Below are 27,830 nucleotides of genomic sequence, written 5' to 3'. Positions count from 1 at the left end.
AAGTTGTGGCCCCAGGCTAAGCTGTGTTGTCCTAGTAGTGCAAGAGAACAGAGACATGCCAACTCATGCTTAGTATGTGACTCTCATCCCCCATCTCGAAAAGTATTTCTGAGCACACTGGAGATCTTTGTTATAGCTCTGCCCTTATACCACCAGAAATGTAAACTGACCTTTAGTGCTGTTTAGGTTTTCTTTGTGACATTTTGTTTCTAAACAGCAGCGTTATATTTATGATGTCTTTCTTGGCATATATCAAATTTAAAAGTGCTGAAGGGAATAATTACTTTAGTCTGAATTCTTTAGCAGCATTTTGAAGGCAGCTGAACATCCTAAACTATGAGAAATCTACAGTCCTGCTCCTTGGGACCAATGCAGGGTTTCTGTTATACGACACGCCCAGGTCACTGCAGTTTTGCAAACTTCTCACCATTTGACTAGTCACATGATTCAGGAATTTTGCAGAGCTGAGGGGTTATTCTTAATGAACCAGGGGCGTAGCCAGACCTCAGCGGGAGGGGGGATCCAGAGCCCAAGGTGGGGGGGCACACTTTAGCCTGCCTCCCCCAGCCGCTGCCCCTCCCCCACCACTTTCGCCGCCCCCGCTGCCGCAGATCCTGCTTAGTTTTTTATTCCATTGCTGTTTCATAGAATTTCCTTTCTCTTGAACTGAAAGTTTGTATTCACTTATCTTTAGGGTATTAGTGGCCAAGCGTCAGGCTCCTTAAGAAGCACTTGTAAAACAGGGGCTCTCTGTAGAGTGTACCCATTCGTCTAAGCCACAGTAGAAGATAAGTGCTTTCTCTTGTTATTATGAAAACCCAGCTTTATTTAATTTACAAGGGTCACAAAATTTATATATATATATTTATATTTGGAGGTTTTTGAGACTTATGAGGATGCTTGCCCGGTACTTACACCAAGAAATAAATTTTTAAAAGTGGAAATCGAGCAGCCTGGCATTCACATTAAGAAAATATATTTTCAAAAGTGAATGCCGAGCATCTAAAATCTTTTCCTCCACGTCAGTAAATTCTGTGCTAGAGGGAGATTTGCTTGCTGTGTGACGGAATTGAATTATCTTCATTAGCAAGTTCCAATTTGTGTTTTGAGTTTAATTATCAAAATCTTGGGTGGGTTGGGGGAGTGCTCAGGGTCTGAGGGGGTACAAGGCTAAAGGTAGGATTAACACTCTTGCACTGGCTATGCCAGGACTGCCTAAAATTAACCGCATTTCTTCCCTGTTGAACCCTGTGCTGTCTGATTTCTCATTGTTCAATAAAGTAAGAAAAAGGTATATAAGAGGAAATAGAACTGAGGATGAGGAGCCTCAGTGTATCTACACTAGCAGGTGGACATATTGACAGCTCCCAGGGAAAATTCTGTTTGTTTATTTGCTATATATTATATTCTATTGGGGTTTTTATTTTCTTTAATATCTGAATAATTGCTTGTTGGCTTCTTTATATTGGCTTCTTTGAATAAACATTTATTAAGTCTAATACTTATTTGGTAGCCAGAGGTTTTCTTGCCTGGGGTTCTGCCTGGAGGAGAAAAGAGGGTCCACCCTCCAGGAGACCTCCAGATGGTTGCTACTGTCTCTGAGGCAAGGACAGGAGTGCAACATACGCAGGCATAAAGGTATGTGGTTATGGGCAGAGAAATGGGCATTTCGTGGGCATTCTGAAATTTACATGGCTAGTTATAGAATATGGCCCAGTGCGCCTAAATCTACGTGCTAGGATTTATGCCACATTTTTATTGGTGTAAATGGATGCGCGTAGATTTAGGCACTGAAATATCAACTAAGCACATTCTATAATCGATGCCTAAATCTATTTATTTTATTTATTAGGATTTTACTGCCTTTTTGAAGGAATTAACTTAAGGCGGTGTACAGTAAGAATAGATCAAACATGAGCAATAGGCAATTATAGCAGTAAAAATATTCAACTAACAGTACAAAGTATGGCATGGTATACTACTTGCAATGACAATACAATACATAATAGAACATTATAATTGGTATCTAGGCACCGATTATAGAATACGCTTAGTTGGCACTGATTTCAGCACTGATTTCTTTTAGGCACCATATATAAAATCTCCTCCTAAATGGCTACATGACTTTGATGGTCCGACACAAAATATTTTTTCTTATAAATGAGTTGGATGTGGGTACTGCTGTTTAAACTAGTTGGATTTTTTGACCCAATTCTATGAATGTGATTATTCTATTGTATTTGACAAACAATGGAGTGACCTGTAAAATGCTATGCACCCTCTCACTTTGCTAGATGTAATCACTACAGAGTAAGGATAGCAGAACCTTGCACAGTAACTAGGACATAATAAATCCCATTTTGCATAGGGCGTTTAGGTGGGAATTGGGAAGACATTCATATTCCTCCCAGTATTTTACAAAAGGCTATGTTGAATGCAGAGCCTTCTGTAAAATATGCAGAAGGACATTGGCAAATATATATGTAGTTGCCAGCTAATATGGCGGGAGCAATGATTTCATAAAGCTACGTGTTCAGAAAGAGAGCAGCATCACGGTGATTATATGTGGAAGTGGCAATATTTTCCACTTCCTCGTATATGTGCTGGTAATTATATGTATAAGAGAACCACTTATTTATTTATTAGAACTTATTTACTGCCTTTTTGAAGGATTTCACTCAAGGCGGTGTATAGTAAGAATAGATCAAACATGAGCAATAGGCAATTACAGCAGTAAAAATATTCAACTAACAATACAAAGTATGGCATGGTATACTACTTACAATGTCAACACAATATGTAATAGAACATTTTAATAACAGTGTAAGGGTATAAGCAAAGATGGAACCTATAGATAGGTAAGAGAGTAGGAGGAGTTAAGAAGCAAAGCACCAAAAGGCAAAGTTTTAAATTTTTAAAGGTAATAGAAATTACAAGAAGGAGAAGCACAACTGCCCTCCTCAATCATTCATTTTAAGCCCTGTCTGAAACCAGCCCTTAGCTGAAACTTATGCATGCTACAGAGGAGGTGCAAAATCAGTGTGAATTTTTAAAAAATGTGTGTGTATTTTCACTGTAAAATGAAAAATACCTATATAACTTTTCACACCAACATTATGGAGGCAATTGTATAGCATAGGTGCTATCATTCTATATAGCGCGCCTAGAGATCCGCACCAAAATCCAAGCATGTTCTGTAACAACGCGTGTAAGTTAATGTGCTTAACAAGCCAATCAGTGTTAACAGCACTTAACAAGCACTAATTGATGTTAATTAGAATTTACACACACAATTCCCTAAGTGTGTTCTGTAACACATCGCACCTAAATTTTAATGTGCGTAGGCAAAAAGGGGCGTGGTTATAGGTGGGGAAACGGATGCGTCAAAATTTACATGCATTATTATAGAATATGGCCCTCTGTGCCTAAATCTACATGCCTGGATTTATGTCACATTTTCATTGGTGTAAATGGAGGCACATAGTTTTAGGCACGGTCATAACTACGAGTATTCTATATACTGTGCCTAAATGTAGGCACCGCTTATAGAATAAGCTTAGGTGGAAATGTTTTCCAAACGTATTTTCTAGGTGCCATATATAGAATCTGGCCCTCTATGCATAAATGTTTCAAACAGAGGCATAAACGCCTGTGTGTACCTATATATATTCTGTAAATATGTGCATATCTTGGATAGCATATAGTTGCAAGGGTGGTGTACTCAGGGGTAGATTCAGGGCAGCCCATGGCCGAGCCTCCCACTTATGCATGTGACTTATAAAGTACTATATATTGAATGCATATCTCTGGCATTTACTCGCAGGCATTCACATCAGCTTTATACTGGCATAACTGATCATGCTTAAGTGATACCCAATTAATCTAGCATTCTATAAAAGAAAGTAAACAACTATTATACTATTGCCCTGCATGTCTAAAATATGAACTTTATTGTAACACTACTTTGTATTTCTCATTCTGGGAATGGCGATCACCATTACGGCATAATGTTAGCCACATTGAGCCTGCAAAAAGGTGGGAAAATGTGGGACACAAATGCAACAAATAAATAAAATAAATAAATAAAAACATGTTCCCCCTTAAATTTGTGCATTCCAGGGCTTCTACATATGTGCACAGTGACATTTTGAAATCACAGTTTATACCTTTATATTGTCTTATATAAAGGCTGCTATTTGAATGTGTACATGCCACACAAAGCTTCTAGAATGACCTCTTTACCTCTCCCAATGTTAGTACTTACAGATATGATGTGTCCTTTCAGTCCATGGGCTGAATCAGCGCACTCAATCACTGCACTCAGTTGAGGGTAGCCAACCCCTGTCTTGAGTCGAGTAGTACATACAGAGCCTGCCACACAAAAAATAAGATAATTTAGCCATCTGTTATCAACTTTCCACAGCCAGCTCTAGGTAAGAGCTCAAGTTCTGAAAAGAAGCACAGAATTCGCTGAGATCATTTATAATTGAAGAGCTTTGTTCCAAAACCTGTTCAGTGCAAAAAGCTGTTTTCTGGATAAATGAAAGTTTTATTTTTAAGAATTCTAGTAAACAGAACATTTTTCCCCCCCGAAGAACACCACATACCTTACAAATAAAGGCCTTTTAGTGCCAACTTCACACATCCTCTAGCTTTCTATAAAGGCATTCTGTTTCCACCATAAAAACTCATGGTTTTGGAACTAAGTTGTTCAGGGCTTAGCGATTCCCGCGCAGCAAATGAGGGCTTCCTCTCATTTGCAGCACTGAGAATCGGTAGAACGGCTTTGTAAAAGAAGCCCTCAATTTTAAAAAGCATTTCTGTGAGTAAAGCAGTGCTGTAATCTACAGACTTGTGAAAATATGGATGCATAAATGCCATGCATGTGGGCTCATAAAGCATTTATATAGAAACCTCCATTTGATCAATCATTCAGCAAACCTCCAAGACTCATTCCATACAATTTTGCTCTCAGAATTTTAAGGCTTGCTGTGGAAGGGGCTGGAATGAACTCATCTCCGGCCAATCAGCTGTGGTGAAGGACGACAATTGGTGTTGATGAAATCACAAAGACTTCCTGACACCAACAGTTCTAGTCACAATGTTGCAGGTAAAACTGTCCTATTAGAAGCTTATTTTACTGCTTTTTAGATCAAATGGCTTTAGTCCATTAGATACAAAACTTAACTTCTGTTTACTCATGAGAGAAAAGTTATCCATAACAAAAGCAAGATTTTACCACTGACATGGTACAGAAAATCCTCATGATCAGTGATTTTAAGAAAAACAAACCTGTATCTAATAAGCAATCTTCATAGTGTTTTTCACATTTATACTACAGAGTTGCACTGGAACAGAAATTTCACCCATCCCTGCCCATCCTCAACAGAATCTAACCCATCCCCACAATTAATCTCTTCCATACCCGCAGGAGTCATCACCAGTGGCGTTCCTAGGGGGGGGGGGGGCGGTCCGCCCCGGGTGCATGCTGCTGGGGGGGGGGGGGCACGTGCGCCTGTCCGGCGTTCATTCCATGCTTCCTGTTCCGGGGCAGAGGGAGCATGGAATGAACGATGGACAGGTGCGTGCGCAGCACCCCCCCCCCCAGCGGCGTGCACCCGGGCAGGGGGTTCTTTCGCGGGAGGGGGGGTCGCGCTGCATCCGGGGGGGGGGCACTGCACTCAGGGGACGGGGCGCATCGGCGATCCGCCCCAAGTGTCAGCCCCCCTAGGATCGCCACTGGTCATCACTATTATTTACTTGCTCACAGCCCTGTTTTCTCTCAACCTCAAGAGTCTCCTATGGTTTTTTGGATGGTATTCAAGTGTTTGAGCATTCCAAGCCTCAGTCTGGTGTTCCAGTTGCCTCTCTGGTGTAATCTCCCAGGGGTACTCTTATGTGCTGAGGGCCCCCTTGTGGCTCCTGTCCAGCATCACAAGCCCACAGCCAGGGCTCACTAGAGCTTTGCTTCTAAAAAGGGCTCAGAGACAGCTCTCTTCTATAGCAGCCTGTAATCTCAGTCTCATCATTTGGGCTCCTCTTTCAACTCAGGATGACTGTTCCTCAATCATCCTCCTTTCTGGGAATCCACCCCTGATGTATCCTCGGGTAACAGGTCACATTTCTGGTACCCCTGATGCACCCTGACACTTTCCTTGGGAATATAACCCTGGTTATGTACCTTTATCTTTCAAATACTAAATGGCACAGCTCCAGACTATATGGTACCATTAATAAACTTACCTCAAAGAAACACTAAATATGAGGCAAGACATTATCTCAGACTACACCTCCCAAATTGCAAAAAAGTGTTCTACAAAAATAAGAAATATACAGGAATATACTAAATTCTGCAAAATCCTCAAATATTTCCTATTCAAACAAACCCTCACAAAGAATGACCATATCTCAAACAATTCATTATTACCTGAATTGGTTAGTACTCTATTTACCATTAACTTTCTCTTTGCTTCATGTACAATTTCTCGTTCATAATAGATTTTCTAAATGTTAAACATCCATAGCTATCCCAGTATGTTTATGATATTGGATTCTTACAACAAATTACTTTCTTATGCATTCTTCTTTGTTATGTATCCTATACTGTTTATTATAAGCCACATTGAACTCAAACTTATTTGGGATAATGTGGGATATAAATGTCACAAATAAATAAATATATCTAAAGGAGAGTTGAGAAGGTGAGGACAGATTCTGAGCTTTAGGGGTGGGGGGGGGGGGGGGGTTTGAAGGGCCCACCTAGGTTAACTCTGGGTCCACCCAAAATAGCAAGCCTGGCTAGGCCATTGCTCTAAGATCCCCTCTTCCTCCCTATTCCCCAGATCCCTTCCTTTATTCATTATCCCACTTCTCCCTTCCCAACACCATTCGTTAAGATTCACTTCCCTTCCCTCCAAAAATATATGTAGTATATAAGAAATGTCAGAAAATGACATTTTAATAAATTCTTTTTTAATTATATGATATACAAATTCATGCAAATCTATGAAAATGTGCAAATGTAAACATACTTACTGCAGAGCTTTGAAAATTCTGTTGCAGAAGCTGGAAACTCTTGCCACAGAATCTTGAAAACTCAGCTGCAGGAACCTGGAGACTGTGCCTATAATAGCGTGCATGTAGCTTTCTAAGTTAATTACAGAGGGAGTCATAGAATGTACTGTTCAATAATTGCTTGCCGGCTTATTAAGCATCCTAAGATGAAGCTGGGGGGTTTAACATCAAAGGCCAAGGCAACTGCTGAAGCACAGCTAGAAACTCGAGGGAGGGAGGGTTATCACTTTGAAACAGTGGCAGGAGGAAAATAGTGAGAGAAATGAATATTATAATGAACTTTTTTCTTTTATTTTGCAATTTCAGTAATTGCTTTGTACTCAAATGGCTTTTACTGTCATTTGGAATTTTCTGAAACTTACTGCTAGCTGTGCAAAATACTCATTCCCATTTTGTAATACACAAATGTGTTTATTTAAAATAGTTAGAAGTCACTTTTCAAATATATCAGTGTGCTTACAAATCTACAAAATAGTAATACAACAAGTTAACAAAATAAAAATTGATCACAAGGCTCACAATAAATTCTCATTTACTTCCTTCCCCCTAGCACGTTTATATTTTACCAAAACAATGATACTATATTTCTGCAGTAAAGGAAATCCACATTTTTTCTAAACACACAGGACTTGATATTCAAAGGATATATGCTTCTAACTTAAAGGCCCTTTTACAAAGCTGTGGGAAAAAGCGGCCTTAGCATGCCTTTATACGGGTCTTTTCCACAGGCTAAGGCAGAGGGGTAGCTACAATTAAGCAGACCTGTGGAAATGCCCAGAGCCGCTCAAGGGAAGGGACTGCCTGAAGCTGCAAGTTCTGATCCCCCCCCCCCCCTTCGTGCCTGGGTCCAACTTTGCTCCCCCCCCCCCCCCCCCCCCACGGGCCTGCACATGCTGCCATGGGGATCGTGGCAGAGATGGGCTAAAACTGCTGCTCTGTTACAGCCTAGAGCATTAAAAGATAGCTCATAGATAGCTGAGCAGGGCCTAAACTTTCTGTCTTAAAGAGAATAAAGATATTTTCTATCCTTTGCTAGAAGGTGAAGAAACAGTGCTAATCCTAATAAATAACTAATAAATAAATAAATAAATAAATAAATACTCACCTGAATTAGGTGTTTTAACCTACCATTAGGAAGGTAGAATAGCTGAAGACGTAACTGGGGCAGATTGATTAGTGTGTTAATTATCAAAAGGTCTGTTGAAAGCATTTCCCCTAGAACCAGTGGCATTCCTAGCTTGTTTGCCACCCAGGGCGGGTCGCCGCTGCACCACATAATCCCCCCAAGCATGCCCCCACCCCGAAGCACATCAACTGACCTTTCCTTCCAGCAAGGGTGCCACGGAGCAGGGACGTGGCAGTCGGCTCTGCCAGTCCCCTGTCCTGGAACAGGAAGTAACGTTAGAGGGGGCAAGGGACTGGCAGAGCCCTATTAGTGAGTGGTAAGCCTGCGTTGGGCTTACTGCTGCTTTGTAAAGGGACCCCTATCTTAGAACAGATCATTCCGGCACCTAATTTTGAGCACCATTTATTGAATTCCCTCCTAATCGTGCAAATCAGGCATAGATGTTGGAGGAGTGGCCTAGTGGTTAGGGTGGTGGACTTTGGTCCTGGGGAACTGAGGAACTGAGTTCAATTCCCACTTCAGGCACAGCAGCTCCTTGTGACTCTGGGCAAGTCACTTAACCCTCCATTGCCCCATGTAAGCCGCATTGAGCCTGCCATGAGTGGGAAAGCACAGGGTACAAATATAACAAAAAAAATATCATCTTGAAAACCCAGACCAGATGTATTCCACATATTAAAGAAGGTGGGAGGCTAAACAACCAAGAAAGAGTCTATTAGAAAGAAAAGAAAAAAAAATTAATCTTCTACAAGAGAAAAGGTCGGGAAGAAAATGATTCACTGCTGCTGTTTTGAATGGTCAAAACAGAATAGTATACATGGGCAGAGCTATTAGAAGTCCTCTTTACAGGAGAGGAGAGAACTGTGATGAGAACTGCCACTTTAAAATTAGACCATTCCCCCGCCCCTGTCTGATGTAAGAAACCTACGTCAGACGGGGGCGGGCCCAGGTCAGGGAAGACGAAGGAGAGAGACGTCCTGAAGACTGCAGCGATCTGATGGTCTTCTTGCCCGTGCAGCGCCTTCATACAGAGGTGAGAGGCGCTGCACGGGCCCGGTAATGTGGGGGGGGGGGCCGGTGGAGGGGGAGCGGCGGCGACCACCTCAGGGGGGGTGGCGGGGGCGGGGCACGGGGGCGGAGGGAGGCGGAGCTGTGGGAGAAAGAGTTTAGAGACAGGAAGGGAGGGGGGCCAGGGCTCCTAAAGCTTTGAGTTTTGTTTTTTGTTTTTATTTAATGCTGGGGGATAGACCTCTATCATATCTCCCCTCAGCCGCCTTTTCTCCAAGCTGGAGAGCCCTAGCCGCTTTAGCCTTTCCTCATCGGGAAGCCGTCCCATCCCCTTTATCATTTTCGTTACCCTTCTCTGCACCTTTTCTAATTCCACTATATCTTTTTTGAGATGCGGCGACCAGAATTGAACACACTATTTGAGGTGCGGTTGCACCATGGAGCGATACAAAGGCATTATAACATCCTCATTTTTGTTTTCCATTCCTTTCCTAATAATACCTAACATTCTATTTGCTTTCTTAGCCGCAGCAGCACACTGAGCAGATGGTTTCAACGTATCATCGACACCTTGATCCCTTTCTTGGTCTGTGACTCCTAACGTGAAACCTTGCATGACGTAGTAGTGGGGCAGCCTAGGGGGCACTGCTGTGAACTTCACATAAAAGGTCCCAGGACCACATCATATCATAACCCCCTTATACTTTATGGTGAGCCACCCAGGAATAGCAAAAAAATGTACTGTACCCAAATGTATACCACAACAGCCCTTATGCCGGCAGGTGTCACTTACATATATGGGTTCAGTAGGTATTTTGTGGTTTTTGGGATGCTCACACTTTCCACCAGTTAAAGTGGGATATGGACCTGGGTCCCCTTCCGTATAGTCTACTGCACTGACTACAAGGCTACTCCAGGGACCTGCTTGCTGCTGTAAGAGGACTGGCCATTACATCGGCAGCTGTCAAAGAGCCTCCTAATGGGATGGGAGGGGGGTCAATGACCACTGGGGAATTAAGTGTGGGGGAGGGGGGTCATGCCGTTATCCCTCCAGTGCCTTTTTGGCACTTAGTCGTTATTGAAACAGGTCTAGCCAAAAACATTATATTGTTTGCCCTTGAGATTTGTACAATGTTCCATTATTACAGAAAAACGTTCAACTCACAAGCCCAGCCTAGTCCTGCCTAAAACACCCCTCCCCCCCCCCCCCCCCCCAACATGCCCCCTTGAAATTTGGACGAACTGTGGAGAAAAAAGTCTTAAAATTAGTTTCAAAAATAGCAATTTGGATGTTTCTGCGAAAAAAGTCTGTCCATCTGCCACTTTGTGCCATTTTTTAGACATTTGTCAGTTTCAAAATTGGGCCCCTTAGTTTCCTTCTGAAATGACGAATAAATGTCTATGAACTTGCCACGCCCTTGTCCTACCAAATTCTATATATAGCACCTTAATTTGTGTGTGCTAATTTGACCACATGGCCAAACTGCACACACAACTTAATTGATTAACAAGCCAATCAGCGCCAATAATTGGATAATAACAACCAATTGGTGGCAGTAATTGGCTTTAATTAGAATGAACACACACAACTTTTCAGGGATATTCTACAACACGGTGCACGTAAATTCTAATGCGCACAGTTGAAAATGGGGCATGGCCATGGGCAGGTTTGGGTGTTTCAAAAAACCATGTGCACTCTTATGGAATACACCCATTCTGCACCTAACTTAAGGGCCCTTTTACTAAGGCGCAAAGGCGCCTATGTGAGTCCAACTTGTGGGGCATGCGGTAGCCAGGTGGTAATTCCATTTTTTACGCGTGCCTGATATGCACATCCGAAAATATTTTTTATTTTCTACCATGTGGCACTGGCGGTAATCGGCAGTGTACGTGCATTGATGATTAATACCCGGTTAATGCGTGAGACCTTACCGCTAAGTCAATGGGTGGCGGTAAGGTCTCAGGCCCAAAATGGATGCGAGCCAATTTTTATTTTGCCGCATGTCCATTTTTGGCCCCCCCCAAAAGGCCTTTGTTGCAGGCGCGCTGAAAAATGGACCTGTGCGCATCCAATACATGCACCTACATAAGTACATAAGTACATAAGTAGTGCCATACTGGGAAAGACCAAAGGTCCATCTAGCCCAGCATCCTGTCACCGACAGTGGCCAATCCAGGTCAAGGGCACCTGGCACGCTCCCCAAACGTAAAAACATTCCAGACAAGTTATACCTAAAAATGCGGAATTTTTCCAAGTCCATTTAATAGCGGTCTATGGACTTGTCCTTTAGGAATCTATCTAACCCCTTTTTAAACTCCGTCAAGCTAACCGCCCATACCACGTTCTCCGGCAACGAATTCCAGAGTCTAATTACACGTTGGGTGAAGAAAAATTTTCTCCGATTCGTTTTAAATTTACCACACTGTAGCTTCAACTCATGCCCTCTAGTCCTAGTATTTTTGGATAGCGTGAACAGTCGCTTCACATCCACCCGATCCATTCCACTCATTATTTTATACACTTCTATCATATCTCCCCTCAGCCGTCTCTTCTCCAAGCTGAAAAGCCCTAGCCTTCTCAGCCTCTCTTCATAGGAAAGTCGTCCCATCCCCACTATCATTTTCGTCGCCCTTCGCTGTACCTTTTCCAATTCTACTATATCTTTTTTGAGATACGGAGACCAGTACTGAACACTACAACAGTGCAGGCCATTTTTCGGCACACCTTAGTAAAAGGACCCCTTAGGCACAGGTATTTAGGCCTGGTTTTAGGTGGCCTAAATGGATGCACCTACATTTTAGTCACAAGAACGGCGCGTGAGCATATTGTATAAACTACATATAACTTTAGGCGTAGTTTATAGAATCACACTAACCGTGTGGTTTTTTCAGCACCAATTTTTAAAGCATCATTTATAGAATTTGACCCAATGGGTGCAGCGTTTGGGCAGAATCATGACTTACATACATTCTTCACAAAAAAACACTGTGGTCATGCGTACTTAATGCATGCACATTTACACCTGTTCCAGAGCAACCATTTTACCCACAATTTCTGCAGCTTTCTTGGGGTGATTTAATAAAGACGTAAAGGTGCCTATTTGACCTCTGGACCTAGACCACCTGTTGCAAAATTACCCTCAGATGGCATAAATTTCAAAGGCATATTTATGGGTAAAATGAACTCTGAAAATTGCTCACTCTCAATGAGGTAAATTTACTCTCTTTCTATAACACACATATTTTTACCCACACTGTCTGGAGGTGCTGTAGGGAGGTGTGGGGGGGAGGGGGGAAGGGGGAGGGGGAGGGTTAGAGTTGGAGGAGCAGGAAATAGCATGCCCAAATGTCATTTTCAAATCTAGAAGTGTAATTTCCAAATAAGAAAAACTACCCATAAATGTCTGCAGATATCGTATTCCCTGTGCATTAATCAAAGTGAAAGCATGAGCTTTAGTTATTGGTGCAAAACCCAGAGATAAAATGTGCCACAGACATTACATCAGTGTGGACAGTTTAATTATTGCCTAATATTGATTAAATAGTATCCCTCTAGAAAAACATTTTTGTATTGGTAAGAAAACGGTTAATATATTGTTTGCACAGTTTTCTTGAAAAATTTATTTTGCCTAAATGGTTTCGCCTGCTGAATGATTACATTTGATTAACATCTTTTGCTGTGAAAATGTTATTATTAAACAAAGGAAAACAGGTCATGTTTCATAGCAGTCTTGCTTTAGAACTGGTAATCATTTTAGATCAATGAGAGTGACGCTGCATGGCATTTATGCACAAATGTATTAATGAATTTCAACAGAGTGAGTTTTGTGCTCATGTGATATTTTTGTCTTTGGAATTGGTAAGTCAGGGTGTAAGAAAATCATTCTGTTGCTATTGATGTTTTCCTTTGCAAACTGTTTGCATAAAGATTTTCTCATGCACTGACTGCAATCTTACAAACTATTGTTTTGTGTCATTAAGAAAACCTTTGTTAGAATGCAGCTACCGCAATATATATCTATAACATGCAAACATTCAATAGTGGAATGGCTGGTGACCATTCTTACTGGCCGCTCCCTGCCCCAGTTGGTTTACCTGGTCCAATACCCACTTTAATGATGTCTGCTCCAGAAAGAATAAGTTCCTCCACCATTTCTCCTGTCACCACATTACCTGCCTTGGACAGAAATCACAAAATCAGTTAAACTGAAGGCTTGAAAACTGAGTTACAATAAACAATATGTATTGTTTGACTTAGAGATAATCAGTTTTTCTCTAGGTTTGATATACTGGGACAGACAAAAGAATTGGTCAGGTAGTTTCTATATGAACTAGAACCCCCCTCCCCACACATACAATAGAATTTACTTTGCGAGCTCATCTAGGTCTCCTTTCATTAGGAGTAACAGTTCCAAGGCTTTTCCCTTGGAGGAGATTGATCTGTTTATAGGCAAAAGGAGAGAGAATTTTTCCCCCAGCACACCAGAAGGAATTTCACAACCAACCAGAGATGCTAAAAGAGGAAGGCACAAGGGAAGAGTCTGCCAGAGTATAGAATGATAACAAATTACAGCGGCCGTCTCCCAGGCTTTGGCTCCGCAGCTCACTCAGTTCTCTGGTCAGTTCTAGCAGTTAGAACTGATGTTGGCAGAGGCAACCAAACGGACCAGGGAGCTGGAGCTGCGGCTGTCTAATATGGAGGAAATGTCCACGGAGGTCACATCTCAGATGGTATGGTTGCAGGAGCAACTCCATGATCAGACCCTTAAGCTGGATGACTGAGAACCACTCGAAGCAAAACAACATCTGTTTTGTTGATCTGTTGGAAAGCATTTCTGAACAAATGCTCTCCCATAGCTTGGAAACCTGGCTCGTTTATTTATTTATTTATTAGGATTTATTTACCGCCCTTTTGAAGGAATTCACTCAAGGTGGTGTACGGTAAGAATAGATCAACATAAGCAATAGGCAATTACAGCAGTAAAAGCATTCAAATAACAATACAAAGTATGGCATAGTATACTACTTACAATGTCAACACAATACGTAATAGAACATTATAATTGATAGTGAAGGGTAAAGCAAAGATGTAACATATAGATAGGTAAAGTAGGAAGAGTTAGAAAGTAAGGTGACTGACTTGAAGAAAGCTGCACAGAGGTCAGAGAGATGGTTAAATATTATCTCAGCTAGGATTGGAGTGGACGATATCCACAGCTAGCAGGCTTGGGAAGCCTCTGTCTAGAGAGAGCCCACAGAATCAGCCACAAACGAGATGGGACTGTGCGGTACTGGTGCACATCTTGAAGTTCGCGCAAAGGCTGAGATCCTGCACCTCTATAAGTGCAATAAAGATCAGCTTGCTTTTCCAGAATTATTCTCCTGCCCTTTTGGAGAGGCGTCACCACTTTTCCCCCATCTGCAATGCTCTCTCTGACCGTAAGATCAGATTTATGTTTTTGTATCCTGCAGTCCTTAAAATTTCTGTGGAGGGACAGTGGTGAGTATTTGAGTCTGTTCAGAAGCTCAGGATTTTAAGAACACACTACCACCCTCATCTACTTGAGTACCTGGCAGAGGGTACGACAACTGACTTTAGTTATGTAATGCACTAGTGCTTTTTTATAGGAAAAAAGGTACTGGTACTTATTATGGGCGGGGTCACTACATATGGCCCCACCCCTATGATAGCCACACCCATATTAGCCACACCCCTTATACCAGCCATGGCGCACATAAACAGGCATCATTGAAAATATTACATCAGTATAGGAGAAAAAAAATAACTGATTTTTTTTTTCATTATAAATCATTTCTGTAAGCTGTTACAGCTCCAGTATACCCAGTGCAAAATAAGACAGCAGATGTAAATTCTCAAATTGGACAAATTCCAAACACTAAAATGAAAATAAAATGATTTTTTTTCTACCTTTGTTGTCTGATGACTTTGTTTTTCTGATCACATTGGTCCCTGTCTTTGATTCTGCTGCTCTCTATCTGCTCTCTTAACTCCTTTTCCAGAGCTTCCTTTCCATTTCTTCACTTTCCTCCTTCATTTCTTGCCCTACATCCATAAGTAAAAGGTAGGTCCTCCACGGAATTGACTGGAGGAGGTATAACGTGGATCCAGCTTTTGCCTATATTTTCCATGTGCAGTTTTTTTCCTCTCTTCCCTTTCCCTCATCTCCTTCCATGTGCATCTTCTTTTCTCTTTCCACCCCGCCATCCATGTCCAGCATTTCTTCTCTCTCTTCCTTCCCCTCTATCCATATCCAGCAATAATTCTCTCTCCCCTCTCCTCCATCCATGTCCAGCAATTCTCCTCTCTCCCCTGCCCTCCCCTCCATCCATCCATTTCCAGCAATTCTCCTCTCTTTCCTGCTCTCCTCTCCATCCATGTCCAGCATTTCTCCTCTCTTCCCTGCCCTTCCCTCCCATTCATGTCCAGCGATTTTCCTCTCTCCCCTGCCCTGCCCTCCCCTCCCCTCTCATCCATGTCCAGCGATTCTCCTTCCCCCATCCTCCCCTCCCAACCATGTCCAGCGATTCTTCCCTCCCCCCCCCCCCCCCACCCATCCTCCTTCTCCCACTGCCTACCTGCCTGCTTGAGAGTCCGGGCCCCAGCATTAGCCAGTGCAGTGATTAAGAGAGGCTGCTGGTGTTGGGGCCTTCCCTCTGCGAATCCCGCCTACTTTGTTTCAACTTCCTGTTTCAGCCTAGGCAGGACTCGCAGAGGGAAGGCCCTGACACCGGCAGCCTCTTTTAATCGCTGCACTGTGCTGCCGAGTCACCAAAGAAAAGGAGCGTCACGTGGAAGAGGGGAGTGAGAGGAAGGGTGCAGGCCACAGCTGCAGGACTCGCCAGGAAAAAAAAGGTGCCAGCACACCGTACCGGCACAAAAAAAGCCAGCACAGCCAGTTTACCACTACTTGTGTATGGGGGATTCTAACATTGTTCACATTCTACTTAAAGATTTCTTTTTTATTGTGGTATTTAGGGTACCCGTTTTCATATGGGAGGCCTTCCTGGCTCTCCCTCCATGTTTGCTGTGGGGGCATCTTGTCTTCAGGTTGGTGGGAAGGGTGGGAGAGGTGGTTGGGAATGATGGGGAGATGGGGGGATTTTGGGGTTCTACTTTTGGGGTTTGGTTTCTTCTATACTACTGCTGGTTGATCTGATTGTTTGTGGGATGCTGGAGTGTGTGAGAGAGAGAGAATGCTGTGTGTCTCCGGCTTATGTTTCTGGCTGTTTCTGTGTTCCCTGGGGTGAAGGGCTGGGCACCCCATGGTCCTAGATCATAGCGCTATCTGGCATTTTCGTTTTGTCTCTGTGGTGCGTTATGCTCCTAATTCTTCTGTCTGCCTTACTTCCTGGAATGTTTGTGACGTGGTATGCCTCCAAAAGACCTACTTATCTAAGGAAGAACATGTTAAACTGCGGTGTACATGGGTGGGGGAGGTTTTCTGCTCCTCAGCTACAGGGCATAAGGGCACCGTGGCAGTGTTGATTAGGAAATCCTCGGCTTGTCAGCCCAAATTATTGTTTAAGGACTTTGAGGGCCGCTATGTGGTATGCAGGATAACTTACAAGGCCAGGTATTTGTTTTGGTTTTGGTATAAGGCTCCATTGTCCCTACCGGGCATTTTTCCCTAACTTACTAATGGCATGTCACCCATATGCACACTTTCCGTTGGTGTTGACAGGCGATATGAATACAATGTTTGACCTAAACCTCAATCACTCAGGCATCCGCTCTGGGAGTTTTGGTGGCAGTGATCATTGGCTTGAAACTTTCTGAAGAGCACTTGATCTGGTGGACCTTGGAGGTTGCTCCACCCAGAGGAGCGTGTTTTTATGCACACCTCCAGAGTCCACCAGACATTATCACGTTTAGATTACATTTTGGTGAGTCAGACTTTTTCGCTCAAGTTCATTTGGCGGACATTGCCTCTGAGGAGGTTTCAGATCTCGCTTTGATTTGGATAGATTTGAACTCAGAGCCCTATTTTTGCCAGCAGGTGGGGTGACATTTTTCTGAGACGCGCATTTGGAACTACCTTCTCAGTTCTCAGTTGCTACAATTTTCTGCAGATGCGGTGGAAGCCTTGAATAGTTCCCGAATAGCTAAAGAACTCCAGGGGGCCATTCGCGCTTTCAAATTGTGTTCTGCTCTGGGTCCAGATAGTTTGACAGGTGAGTTTTACAAGTTATTGCAATGCCAATTTCTTGGTCCTCTTTTGGACTTTTAAAACTCTGTCATTGCCAAGGGGAAACTTCCTTTACACTCCAATATAGCTCTTATCAGTCGCCTCCCTAAGCTGGGGAATCCGGCTATGTTATCTGAGACTTATCGCCCCATCTCTTTACTCAAAGTTGATATTAAAATTCTTTCTTGTATCTTGGCTGACCCTTTGGCACCTTGCTACCTATTGTCATCCAGGGTGATCGGGTTGAATTTGTCCGGGGGCACCACTCGGTGGTCAATGTACGGAAACTTTTGCTGTCTATGATGCAAGAGAGGGAGTTGGGCGCACCTTATTTGTTGGCCAGCCTAGATGCAGAGTGGGCATTTGACTAGGTGCACTGGCCCTTTCTTTTTCACATTTTGCGCTATGTTGGCATTCAAGATTGGTTTTTCAGTGCTTTACATTCTGACCCACAGGTTACACTTTTGGTGAATGGAGTCTGAAGTCCCTCATTTTCCATTCAGTGTGGCACGTGTCAACGTGTCTGCTCTCCCCCCTATTGTTCCTGCTTTCCTTAGAACCCCTGTTATGCGTACTTCAAAATTCGGAGGAGGCGGTCTGCATTCTAGTGGGAGGCCAGATGCTCAAAGTTCTTGCATATGCCAATGACCTAATGTTGGTTTGGGGGGAACCAGAACACTCTCTCCTGCACCTGCTTGGGCTTATTGAGCGTTATGGCACGTTAGTGGGGTTTCATCTTAACCTTACCAAGTCCTTCACTTTCCCGATTTCTCCTGCAGTTCGTACTGCGTGGGTAGGCTCCTTTCCTCTTCAGTGGGCAGAGGGTCCGCTTAAATACCTTGGTGTGTTCATCCCTTCAGAGCTGTCTCAATTGTATGCTTGTAATGTAAAACCATTACTGGCTGAAACTCAGCAATTGTTACAGCTCTGGCACATGTATCCTCTCTCCCTGTTTGGGCAGGTTCATCTGTTCAACATGATTGCTGGCCCCTCGATGGCTGTATGTTTTCCTGATGCTGCCTCTATATCTAAAAGTTAAAGATGAACGATTCCTTCATCGGCTGCTCCAGCAGTTTTTAGGGCAGGGTAGGCATGCCCGACTTCCACTAGGGGTGCTGCAGAAGCACCGGGAACATGGTGGTCTGGGGCATCTCAATAAATGCTATTTGACTGTGGCCTGCACGATGAGACATATTAATTACCGGTGCTGTAGGACCGATGTTTTTTCTGTCACCCCTTTGGAAATGTTCTTTTCACCCTCAGAGCACTTCAGCTGGCTGCTTCAAACCATGCCCTGACGATCTCCCAGCATCCTACGGAAGAACCTGATTCTACAGTCAGCCCACGCCGTTTGGTGCTGGTTGTTCAAACACCACCACTTCTCTGCTGCAGTGACTCCTTATCTTGCCATTCATCGGAATCCGGACTTTCCACCTGGGACAGACAACAAGACCATTGTCCATTGGAGAGTGCTGGGAGTCTCTTATATTCATCATGACAAAGGATGGTAAATTGAAGCCCTTTTGTGATCCCCAAACTGACTATTCTCTGCCGCCCTCATATCATTGTGCCTACATTCAGCTGGCCCATTACATTCATAGTTTGGGCTGGATCAACCTCACAGAGGATGTCCAAGATACACTCAATCCGGCACTCATGTTGGGCTCCCAAAACCCTGTTCCCTTTGCTTACCATCACCAATACCTGCAAGATACCACAGAGGATTTTGATTACAAGAAATTGGCAGTGGTGTGGTCCACTGAATTGCCTCAGGAATCAACAGCTGCCCTGATTCAGCAATGTGTTTTGGGAGCGCAATGTTGGTTTGTGAGTCATTTTCTGGGAATTACAGTACAAATTTGTATTACGACTATACATTTCTCCCTACCAAGCTTACAAAGCATCCTTTTATGCCTCTGGGGTTTGTTTAAAATGTCATGCTGATCCTGCAACTCTGAGTCACATGTTTTGGACCTGTCCTCAGGCTCAGCAATTCTGGACCCTGGAGTTCCACTCTATCTTTGCACAGTGGTCGCGTTGTCTTCCATTCAATCCTCAATTGCTTTTTGATGGGCTTGCCATTCCAGTGCCAGTGCCTGTAGGCCTGTGGAACTTTATCCATCATGCTTTGCTCATTAGGAAGAAAGTGATTTTGCTTTGTTGGTGAGAGCATGCAGCTCCATCATTTGGTGTGTGGCACAATTTGCTGTGTGGCACACTCAAATGATTTCATTGTAGGCGCTAGAACATCTGGACATTGTGGACTTTGATTCTGTGATGGGCACTAAGTTCCAGTGCACCTGGGAACGTTTTTGGGCAACTTTGCAGCCAGCTGTGCACAGTCAGATTCTCAATTATTGAGGACTCTCTCCTCTCCATATGATTTTGATTTCCATCCCCCAGGTCCCCAGCAGTGCATCTTTTGGGGGAGGGGAGGGGGGTTGCTTTGTTTATTTTTTGTACTATTGGCTTCCTGGTTTTGTATTGCATGATTTTGAAGATTCTGGGTTTTTTTGCTACTGTTTTCATGTGCACTTCTTTTTAATAAAGATGATCTAAATATAAATTTGCAATAACAGTATTCTATCCGTAAGTAAGGTGGGGGGAAGAATTCCAAAAGGAGCAAGAATGAAAAAAGCTGAATGATGTGGCCTTGTTACGAGATCTCAAAACAAGAGGCAAGTGACAGCAGTTTTCATGTTGTAACCAGGTTGGCGTAGAGAAGACGATTGGATAATTACAAAGGAAGACCAGTAAACAAGGCCTCATGTAATAACAGTAGTGTTCTGAATGGATTTCTAACAGTGATCAGCAGCCAGTACTGGAGTAACATGATCAAATTTATTTACATGGTGTAAAAATCTTACTGTTGTGTTTAATAAAGTATTCAACCTTTTCAAGGAGTGTTGTTTGATTCCACTCAAGAAGACTGTGGTAACATGGGTGCAGCAGCAGCACTGAGCCTTACAGAAACAGCTAAAGGGATAAAGTTAAACCAAAACATTTATTGCTTCACCCATATATACTAAAGCCTCTTATTACACAGTTTGTCTGTCTTGCAATTAAAGTCTCTTGTGCATTAGTGAAAAATCCTCCCCAGGTTGTCATTCAGCTAGGCTCAAACCCGGTATGCAGCCGCTCAAAGACTGCCTTAGACAGTCCCAGGCCTAACTCTGGCCTGGACATACAAGATCAAGGCTCTCATGGAAAAGAATGTTCTTGCCTTAGCAGTCTTCTATGCTCTTATACATACATATAGTGGAGGTATATGTGGAGGGGCAGTCCCCTTCTTCCCCAGTCCTTTCCTAGGAATACTCTGGAGAACCCTTTCTTCCTGTTCTGGGCCTGCCTGTTCCCACTCTAGGAATTTTTACCCTCTCTCTGCTTGAGCTCCACCCTCCTGGCTATGCAGACTAGCTCTGCCTCCCTTACAGGGAGATGATCAAAGATAAATACAGGCACTAGAGGCCACTAGTGCCAGACTAGCGCCTGCATTTACCTGCGCAGAATGCTCAGTGGGCTCTACCGTGGCTGACAATGAGTGAGCCAAGGAATACCATAGAGCTCATGTAAATAAGTTCATTTTGTATTCCTCCTCATGCTCAGAGAACTACACTCTGAACCCTGGTACTCCTACTGCGTTCACCCTATGCCACTTTGAAGCTGGTGTTAGAGTAAAGAAGGTAGAAGTGGTGCCGAGCCTCACTGGTCGGCTGTTCTTCCTCTCCCTCGTCCTCCCCCCTACTCAGGCAAAGGTAAAACACACAGCCTGGACTGTCAGCCCTGGAGGTCCAGTGAACCCCCGGACTCCAAATGGGTGAGGCACCAGGGGTCTGCCAAACCCTTGGACTCCCCACAAATGCAAAAACCTGGTGGTCCAGTGGAACCCTTCTCAAGGAACCCCCCCATCACCCTGGTGGCCTAACGGTGCCCCCCAAACCCTGATGGTCTAGCAGCATCACCCCCAAACCCCTCTCATATCTTTGGAGGAGGGATGCTATCCTAGTCCTTCCTCCCACTGGGCACCTCTCAAAACGGCGGCACCTAGCCCCGCCCAGTGCATCTTGGGATGCACTAGGTGGGGCTTATGGATGTTTTCAGAGGCACCCAGCAGAAGGAGGGACTAGGACTGCATCCCTCCTCCAAAGGTACGAGGGGTTCATGGGGGCGCTGCTAGGCCTCCAGGGGGATGGGGGATTCCTTGACAGGGGTGCCACTGGACCACCAGGTGTTTGCATTTGTGGGGGATCCAGGGGTCCAGCAGACTCCCAGGGCCTTACCCATTGGGGGTCTGACAGTGACAGCCGGTGTCCTGGTCACAACTTTTGAACACATGCGCCAGGTGCCATCCACCCTCTTTGTTCCCTCATAATTGAAGCTAATAGTGCACATGTCATTTGCATACTATTAGCTTTGATCATGATGAGGCAGTTAGTTTTGAGCGCTGCTGTGGCAGTGCACTCCGGGGCTGTTCCATGCAGCACTGGAGTTTTGATTATTGGGACCTTAATGTGGTTCAGTAAAGGAGTGCAGATAAGGAAATCTAGGCGTACTCCAGGCATTCCATTACAAGGACATTGCCATAGTCTAAGTGTGATAGAACCAGAGTACATAAGAACACCCAGCTCTAGAGAGAAATAAATGGCTTGTACCTTCAAAAGAGTAATAAAACTTGATCTGAGAATGGCAGAGACTTGGGAGTTCAAGGAAAGATTTGGGTCACTAAGACAGCCCAGAACTTTCAGTGTATCCACCATGGGGATAGACATCCTACAGATACTGGATGAAGGAAAATGTAAGATGGCAGAATGTGAATCAGCACATATTCTGACCCACATTCTGCCATTTAGACAGGTTGAGTCTGTTCATCTCCAAACATTGGGCCACCTTGTTGAGGCAAGAGTTCAATAGAAAAATGTCAGGTTGTGAGGGATCCACAAAGAAAATGAGCAGGACGTCATCAGCATAATAATAACCTACAATTCCACACAACTGAATGAGAGTGGCTAATGAATTGATAAAAATGTTTAAAAGCACCGAATCCAAGAGAGAGCCCTGGGATGTGAAGGAGAAAAGGATGAACCCCTAGAAACATGGTACGATATATATATATATATATATATATATATATGAAAAATTAGAAGCAAATCATTTTGTAATCTGGCCTTAAAGACCAATATCAACCAGGCACCCAGGAAGAAGTATATGATCAAGTCAAGGGAAGATCAAGAGAGATGAGAATAGCTGAGGATCTCCTATCCAAAGCACTGTGGATATCATTGAGGATGGAGGATAAGACAGTTTCTGTGCTGAAACGCTGCCTACAGCTAAACTGCCTAGAATATAAAGCATTTTTTCTAGAAAGGAAGGCAGTTGGGTAAAGATATCTTTCTTTACAACCTTGAAGCGAATGAGAGATTGTCAGGGCCAGATGGATCAACACTGGAAGTCTTAACAATCAGCTTGATGACGGCTTCTTTCTACAGGTAGCAGGCCTATCAGCAAAGGTGTCCCAAAGTATATCTCATTCCAGTTGAATTCTGGGTTGCCTCTGTGGAAGTGCTGTTTTCAGAAAAAGTGTATCCAAGACATAGGCATAGCAACAATTTATCCTTTCTAAATGCTGCCATGCAGTAAATTCCAGTGTTTTCTGCAAATGCCTTCACTATATTAAAAAAGAATGGATCTAAAGATCAACAACAATTATAAGGATTAACTTAATACCAAAAAGCTAGTCAAAAAAATGTATCATTAGTCCAACCAAAGGTATCATCAAGGTGTCATCTTATGATGTTTTTTGCTTGTTTATTAATCTTAATCTTTATTTCTGTGAAGTCAAGTGTGTTAATATGGCAATTACACTGCTATACTAAAGGGAAATATTAAGGCAGGTTTGCACAGTATTATTTCACATCTTCCATGCATTCTCCCTCTTCCTACCAAGGCTTTTCACTTCAAATGCATCATAGGTTTATTAGGAGCTGCGAAGAATTGTGAACTCTGGTTCAAGGAAGATCTGAGTCACATCAAAGAAACTCAGGGCTTTTTTTTTTTTTGGGGGGGGGGGGGGGTACTGGTTACCGGCACCTTTTCCATTGTCTGCTAAAATTGACCCATGCTCCCCAAGTTTTAATGAAAGTGCTCAGGCTCTACACACCAATTAGGAGTTATGTGCAGATCTGCTCTCCACCCTATTCTATAACATACGCTCTTAAATTTCATAGTGCACAACTCCAAAGAGGGTGTGGCCATGTGCGGGTCAAGGGTGTTCCCAGAATTTAAACGCAATGTTATAGGATACCTGCTTTTCCGCATCTAACTGCCATTAATTGGGCGCCAGCATTCACATTGCGTGAAATGCTCACTAAGCTAGTATTCTATAGAGGCTGTTCCATGTAGAGCACCCTTTATAGAATACTAGCTTAGTAAGGATCATCAAGGGGCCTATCTTTGAGCACCATTTATTGAATCTACTCCTATAACCAGGCATCTTTATTTAGGTGCCCCAAAGCCATGTGTTATGACCCTGTGCTATAATGGAACCTAGGCACCTATGTTCTGTTTTAGAATACAGTCTACTGTAGCGGAAGAACACTAAAATCCAACAGGATGCAAGCAAGACAGGAACAGTGGGAAATGGACTATGGCTTTCCAAGGACAAACGAAGAAGACTTCAAAGTTTCAAAAAGAGCATTTATTGATGACTGAAGACTTTACTGTGTTTCGGCCGAAAAGCCTGCTTCAGGAGTCTCAATACTGTATCTGGTGGAAAACATCCAATAGTTCCAATATGGATGGAAACACCAAAGGGTAATCAGAAGAATGGTTTTAAAGAAGACCTCTGATAAGTCTCGTCGTGGTGCAACGATGCTCTCTAATTGGCGACAGTCTATTTCTCCAATTAGAGAGCATCGCTGTACCACTACGAGATTTATCAAATGTCTTTTTTAAGACTATTCTTCTGATTACCCTTTGGTGTTTCCATCCATATTGGAACCATTGGATGTTTTCCATCAGATACAGTATTGAGAATCCTGAGGCAGGCCTTTTGGCCAAAACACAGTACTGTGTCAAGTCTTCGGTCATCAATAAATGCTCTTTTTTGAAACTTTGAAGTCTTCTTTGTTTGTCCTTGGAAAACCATAGTCCATTTCTCACTGTTCCTGTTCTGTTATAGAATACAAACATAATCTGGTATCAGCGTGTCTAACATGTAAGCTCCCTCACATATGCCAGCCATAGAGCCGGAGTAAGTGTGGGCATCTAATGTGGCAGATATGCGTGTAATTTACTCTACAGTATTCTGTAAGTTACTCACATAAGTGGGAGCCCCACCCATGTTCTGCCTATTCTCCTCCCCTAGGTATGTCCCCTTGCAAATAGCTGTTATGTTAGTAAGAATATTCCCATTTATGTGTTTTGTGCACATACACATGCGTAAGTGCCATTCAGAGCATAGCCAGACACCCAATTTTGGGTGGGCCTAAGTTCAAGATGGGTGGGCAGAAGAACTCTGCCTTGTCCCACAAGTGATTAGGTCTCTCCCTCGCTCGCCTGCATGCTGTATGGTCTCTCAAACATCCCCCCTCCCCCGCATACCTTTTTAATAGCAGATTTTCACCGGCAGCAAGCAGCAACCAATACACACTGCTCATGTTGGCCCCACAGCCATCCCTCTGATGCAACTTCCTATTTCCGCATAAGTACATAAGTACATAAGTAGTGCCATACTGGGAAAGACCAAAGGTCCATCTAGCCCAGCATCCTGTCACCGACAGTGGCCAATCCAGGTCAAGGGCACCTGGCACGCTCCCCAAACGTAAAAACATTCCAGACAAGTTATACCTAAAAATGCGGAATTTTTCCAAGTCCATTTAATAGCGGTCTATGGACTTGTCCTTTAGGAATCTATCTAACCCCTTTTTAAACTCCGTCAAGCTAACCGCCCGTACCACGTTCTCCGGCAACGAATTCCAGAGTCTAATTAAGCAGGAATACATCAGAGGGAAGGCTATAGGGCCAGTGCGAGCAGTACATATTAGTCGCTGCTCACTGCAGGCGAAGATCTGCTATTTACAAGGTATGCAGGAGGGACAGCTGTTGGGAGTTTTCAGCTGGTGAGGATTGGGTATCTCTGCCAGCCACATCATAGGTATGCTGCTTCTGGGTGGGCCTGAGCCCAAAGTGGATACGCCACTGGTGCCGTTATTCTGAACATTTATACATGGAATGTGCTCATAAATGTGAGCTACTGGTTTATAGTATTGCCCCTTTAAAAGCAGTTACAGGACCCCCTTGTGTGAACAACCTGTCACTTACCATGATGGTGTGCTTTGGAAACTTGGCATGCACAGTTTTCACAAATTCCACAAACTGTTCAGAATATCCATTGGCTACATCTAGGCAAATGTATTTGACTAGCGGGATGGCTTCTAGGATGCTGCTCAGTTTATCCAGGTCGGCCTTCCCACTGCCTGAGCTCGCTGCCACATGCTGGAACATCAAATAGAGAGAGAGAGAGAATCAACAGAGCTTAGGACACAGGTACCTAAAGAAAAGATGATGGAGAAAGAGCCACTCTAACACACAGGTTCTTCTGAAGAGAAATTCACATGAAAGTATATTTTCAAAGGTGAATCCGAGGAGCTGAAAACTGCCCTCCTCTTACACCTTATCTAGCTAATGAGTTTTCCAAAGTGGATAGATTTGGCTGTGGGAAATCTGGGACATTCCCAGACCAGGGGGGAGGGGGTATCAGGGGAGCAAACTTTCAAAGGAAGATAACCCACATTGTTTTCCTTTGGAACTTAGCTGGAAGGATTGTGGGAGTTTCAAAGGTAAAATTATGTATAATCATACCTGATAATTTTCTTTCCATTAATCATAGCTGATCAATCCATAGACTGGTGGGTTGTGTCCATCTACCAGCAGGTGGAGATAGAGAGCAAACTTTTGCCTCCCTATATGTGGTCATGTGCTGCCGGAAACTCCTCAGTATGTCGATATCAAAGCTCCATCCGCAGGACTCAGCACTTAGAGAATTACACCCACGAAGGGACACTCTGCCCAGCTCACCACCGCCGAAACGGGGGAGGGGAATTAACCCAGCTCATCCCCACACAAGTGGGGGAGGGGAATCCGTCCAGCTCATCCCCGCGGAGCGGGGGAGGGACACCACACCCGCCGATGCGGGGGGATCTGGCTTATCCTGCAACCGCAACCGCGGGAGGAGCTGACTGACCCTAACACCGCCGAAGCGGGAGGGGTACAAAGCTGCCCTACAGCCGCACGAAGCGGGAGGGAGTGCCGGCAGAATTTTAAGTCTCAATCCAGCCCCGTAAAACGGAGGGGAGAGGAATGCAGCAGCTCACTGTAACACAAACTCGTCTTAACTCTTGAAGAATCCAAGTGAAAAAACTTGAACACGAAGTCTTTCTGAAGTAACTGAAGACTAAACTTGAACCTGAAATGCAACCAGAATAAAAACAGTACAGATATCTGGGAGGGGCTATGGATTGATCAGCTATGATTAATGGAAAGAAAATTATCAGGTATGATTATACATAATTTTACCTTCCATATCATCAAGCTGATCAATCCATAGACTGGTGGGATGTACCGAAGCAGTACTCACCCAGGGCGGGACATTGAAATCCCTGACCTCAACACTGAAGCTCCAAACCGGGCCTCCGCCCGTGCAGCCACAGTCAAACGGTAATGCTTGGAGAATGTATGAGCCGAAGCCCAAGTTGCCGCCTTGCATATCTCTTCCAAGGAGACGGATCCGGCCTCTGCCATCGAGGCCGCCTGAGCTCTCGTGGAGTGAGCCTTCAGCTGGATAGGCGGCACCTTCCCCGCGGCCACATAAGCCGCTGCAATGGCTTCCTTGACCCATCTTGCCACTGTAGGCTTAGCAGCCTGCAGACCCTTACGAGGACCTGCAAACAGGACAAACAGATGATCCGATTTCCGGAAATCATTGGTCACTTCCAAGTATCTGATGATGACTCGTCTCACATCCAGATATTTAAGAGCAGAGTACTCCTCTGGGTAGTCCTCCCTACGAAAGGAAGGGAGACAGAGCTGCTGATTCACATGGAAGCAAGAAACAATCTTGGGCAGGAAGGAAGGCACTGTGCGAATAGTCACTCCTGCCTCAGTGAACTGCAGAAAAGGCTCTCGACATGAGAGCGCCTGGAGCTCGGAAACTCTTCTGGCTGAAGTGATAGCCACCAAAAAGACTGCTTTCAACGTCAGGTCTTTCAGAGATGCCCTCGACAAGGGTTCAAAAGGCGGCTTCTGCAATGCTCTTAGTACCAGGTTGAGATTCCACGCAGGCACCACTGAGTGCAGAGGAGGGCGCAGGTGATTAACTCCCTTGAGAAAGCGCACCACATCTGGCTGCGAAGCCAGGG

General features: G+C 44.0%; 1 protein-coding gene across 1 annotated transcript in view; it reads right to left on the bottom strand.

Moving 5' to 3' along the window:
• The window catches only part of GMPR (guanosine monophosphate reductase), a 160,848-nt gene that overhangs the window by 78,930 nt on the left and 54,088 nt on the right, over positions 1–27,830 (bottom strand). The window contains exons 4-6 of the mRNA XM_030190088.1: positions 25,735–25,908; positions 13,304–13,385; positions 4,265–4,371 (exon numbers count right to left, since the gene is read on the bottom strand). Coding sequence (XP_030045948.1) covers positions 4,265–4,371; positions 13,304–13,385; positions 25,735–25,908 — 363 coding nt within the window. The remainder of the gene's footprint in view (positions 1–4,264; positions 4,372–13,303; positions 13,386–25,734; positions 25,909–27,830) is intronic.

This window comes from Microcaecilia unicolor, chromosome 1 (assembly GCF_901765095.1).
Source record: "Microcaecilia unicolor chromosome 1, aMicUni1.1, whole genome shotgun sequence".
In the NCBI taxonomy this organism is placed as follows: Eukaryota; Metazoa; Chordata; class Amphibia; order Gymnophiona; family Siphonopidae; genus Microcaecilia; species Microcaecilia unicolor.
This window is presented reverse-complemented; position numbering and strand designations above follow the sequence as displayed.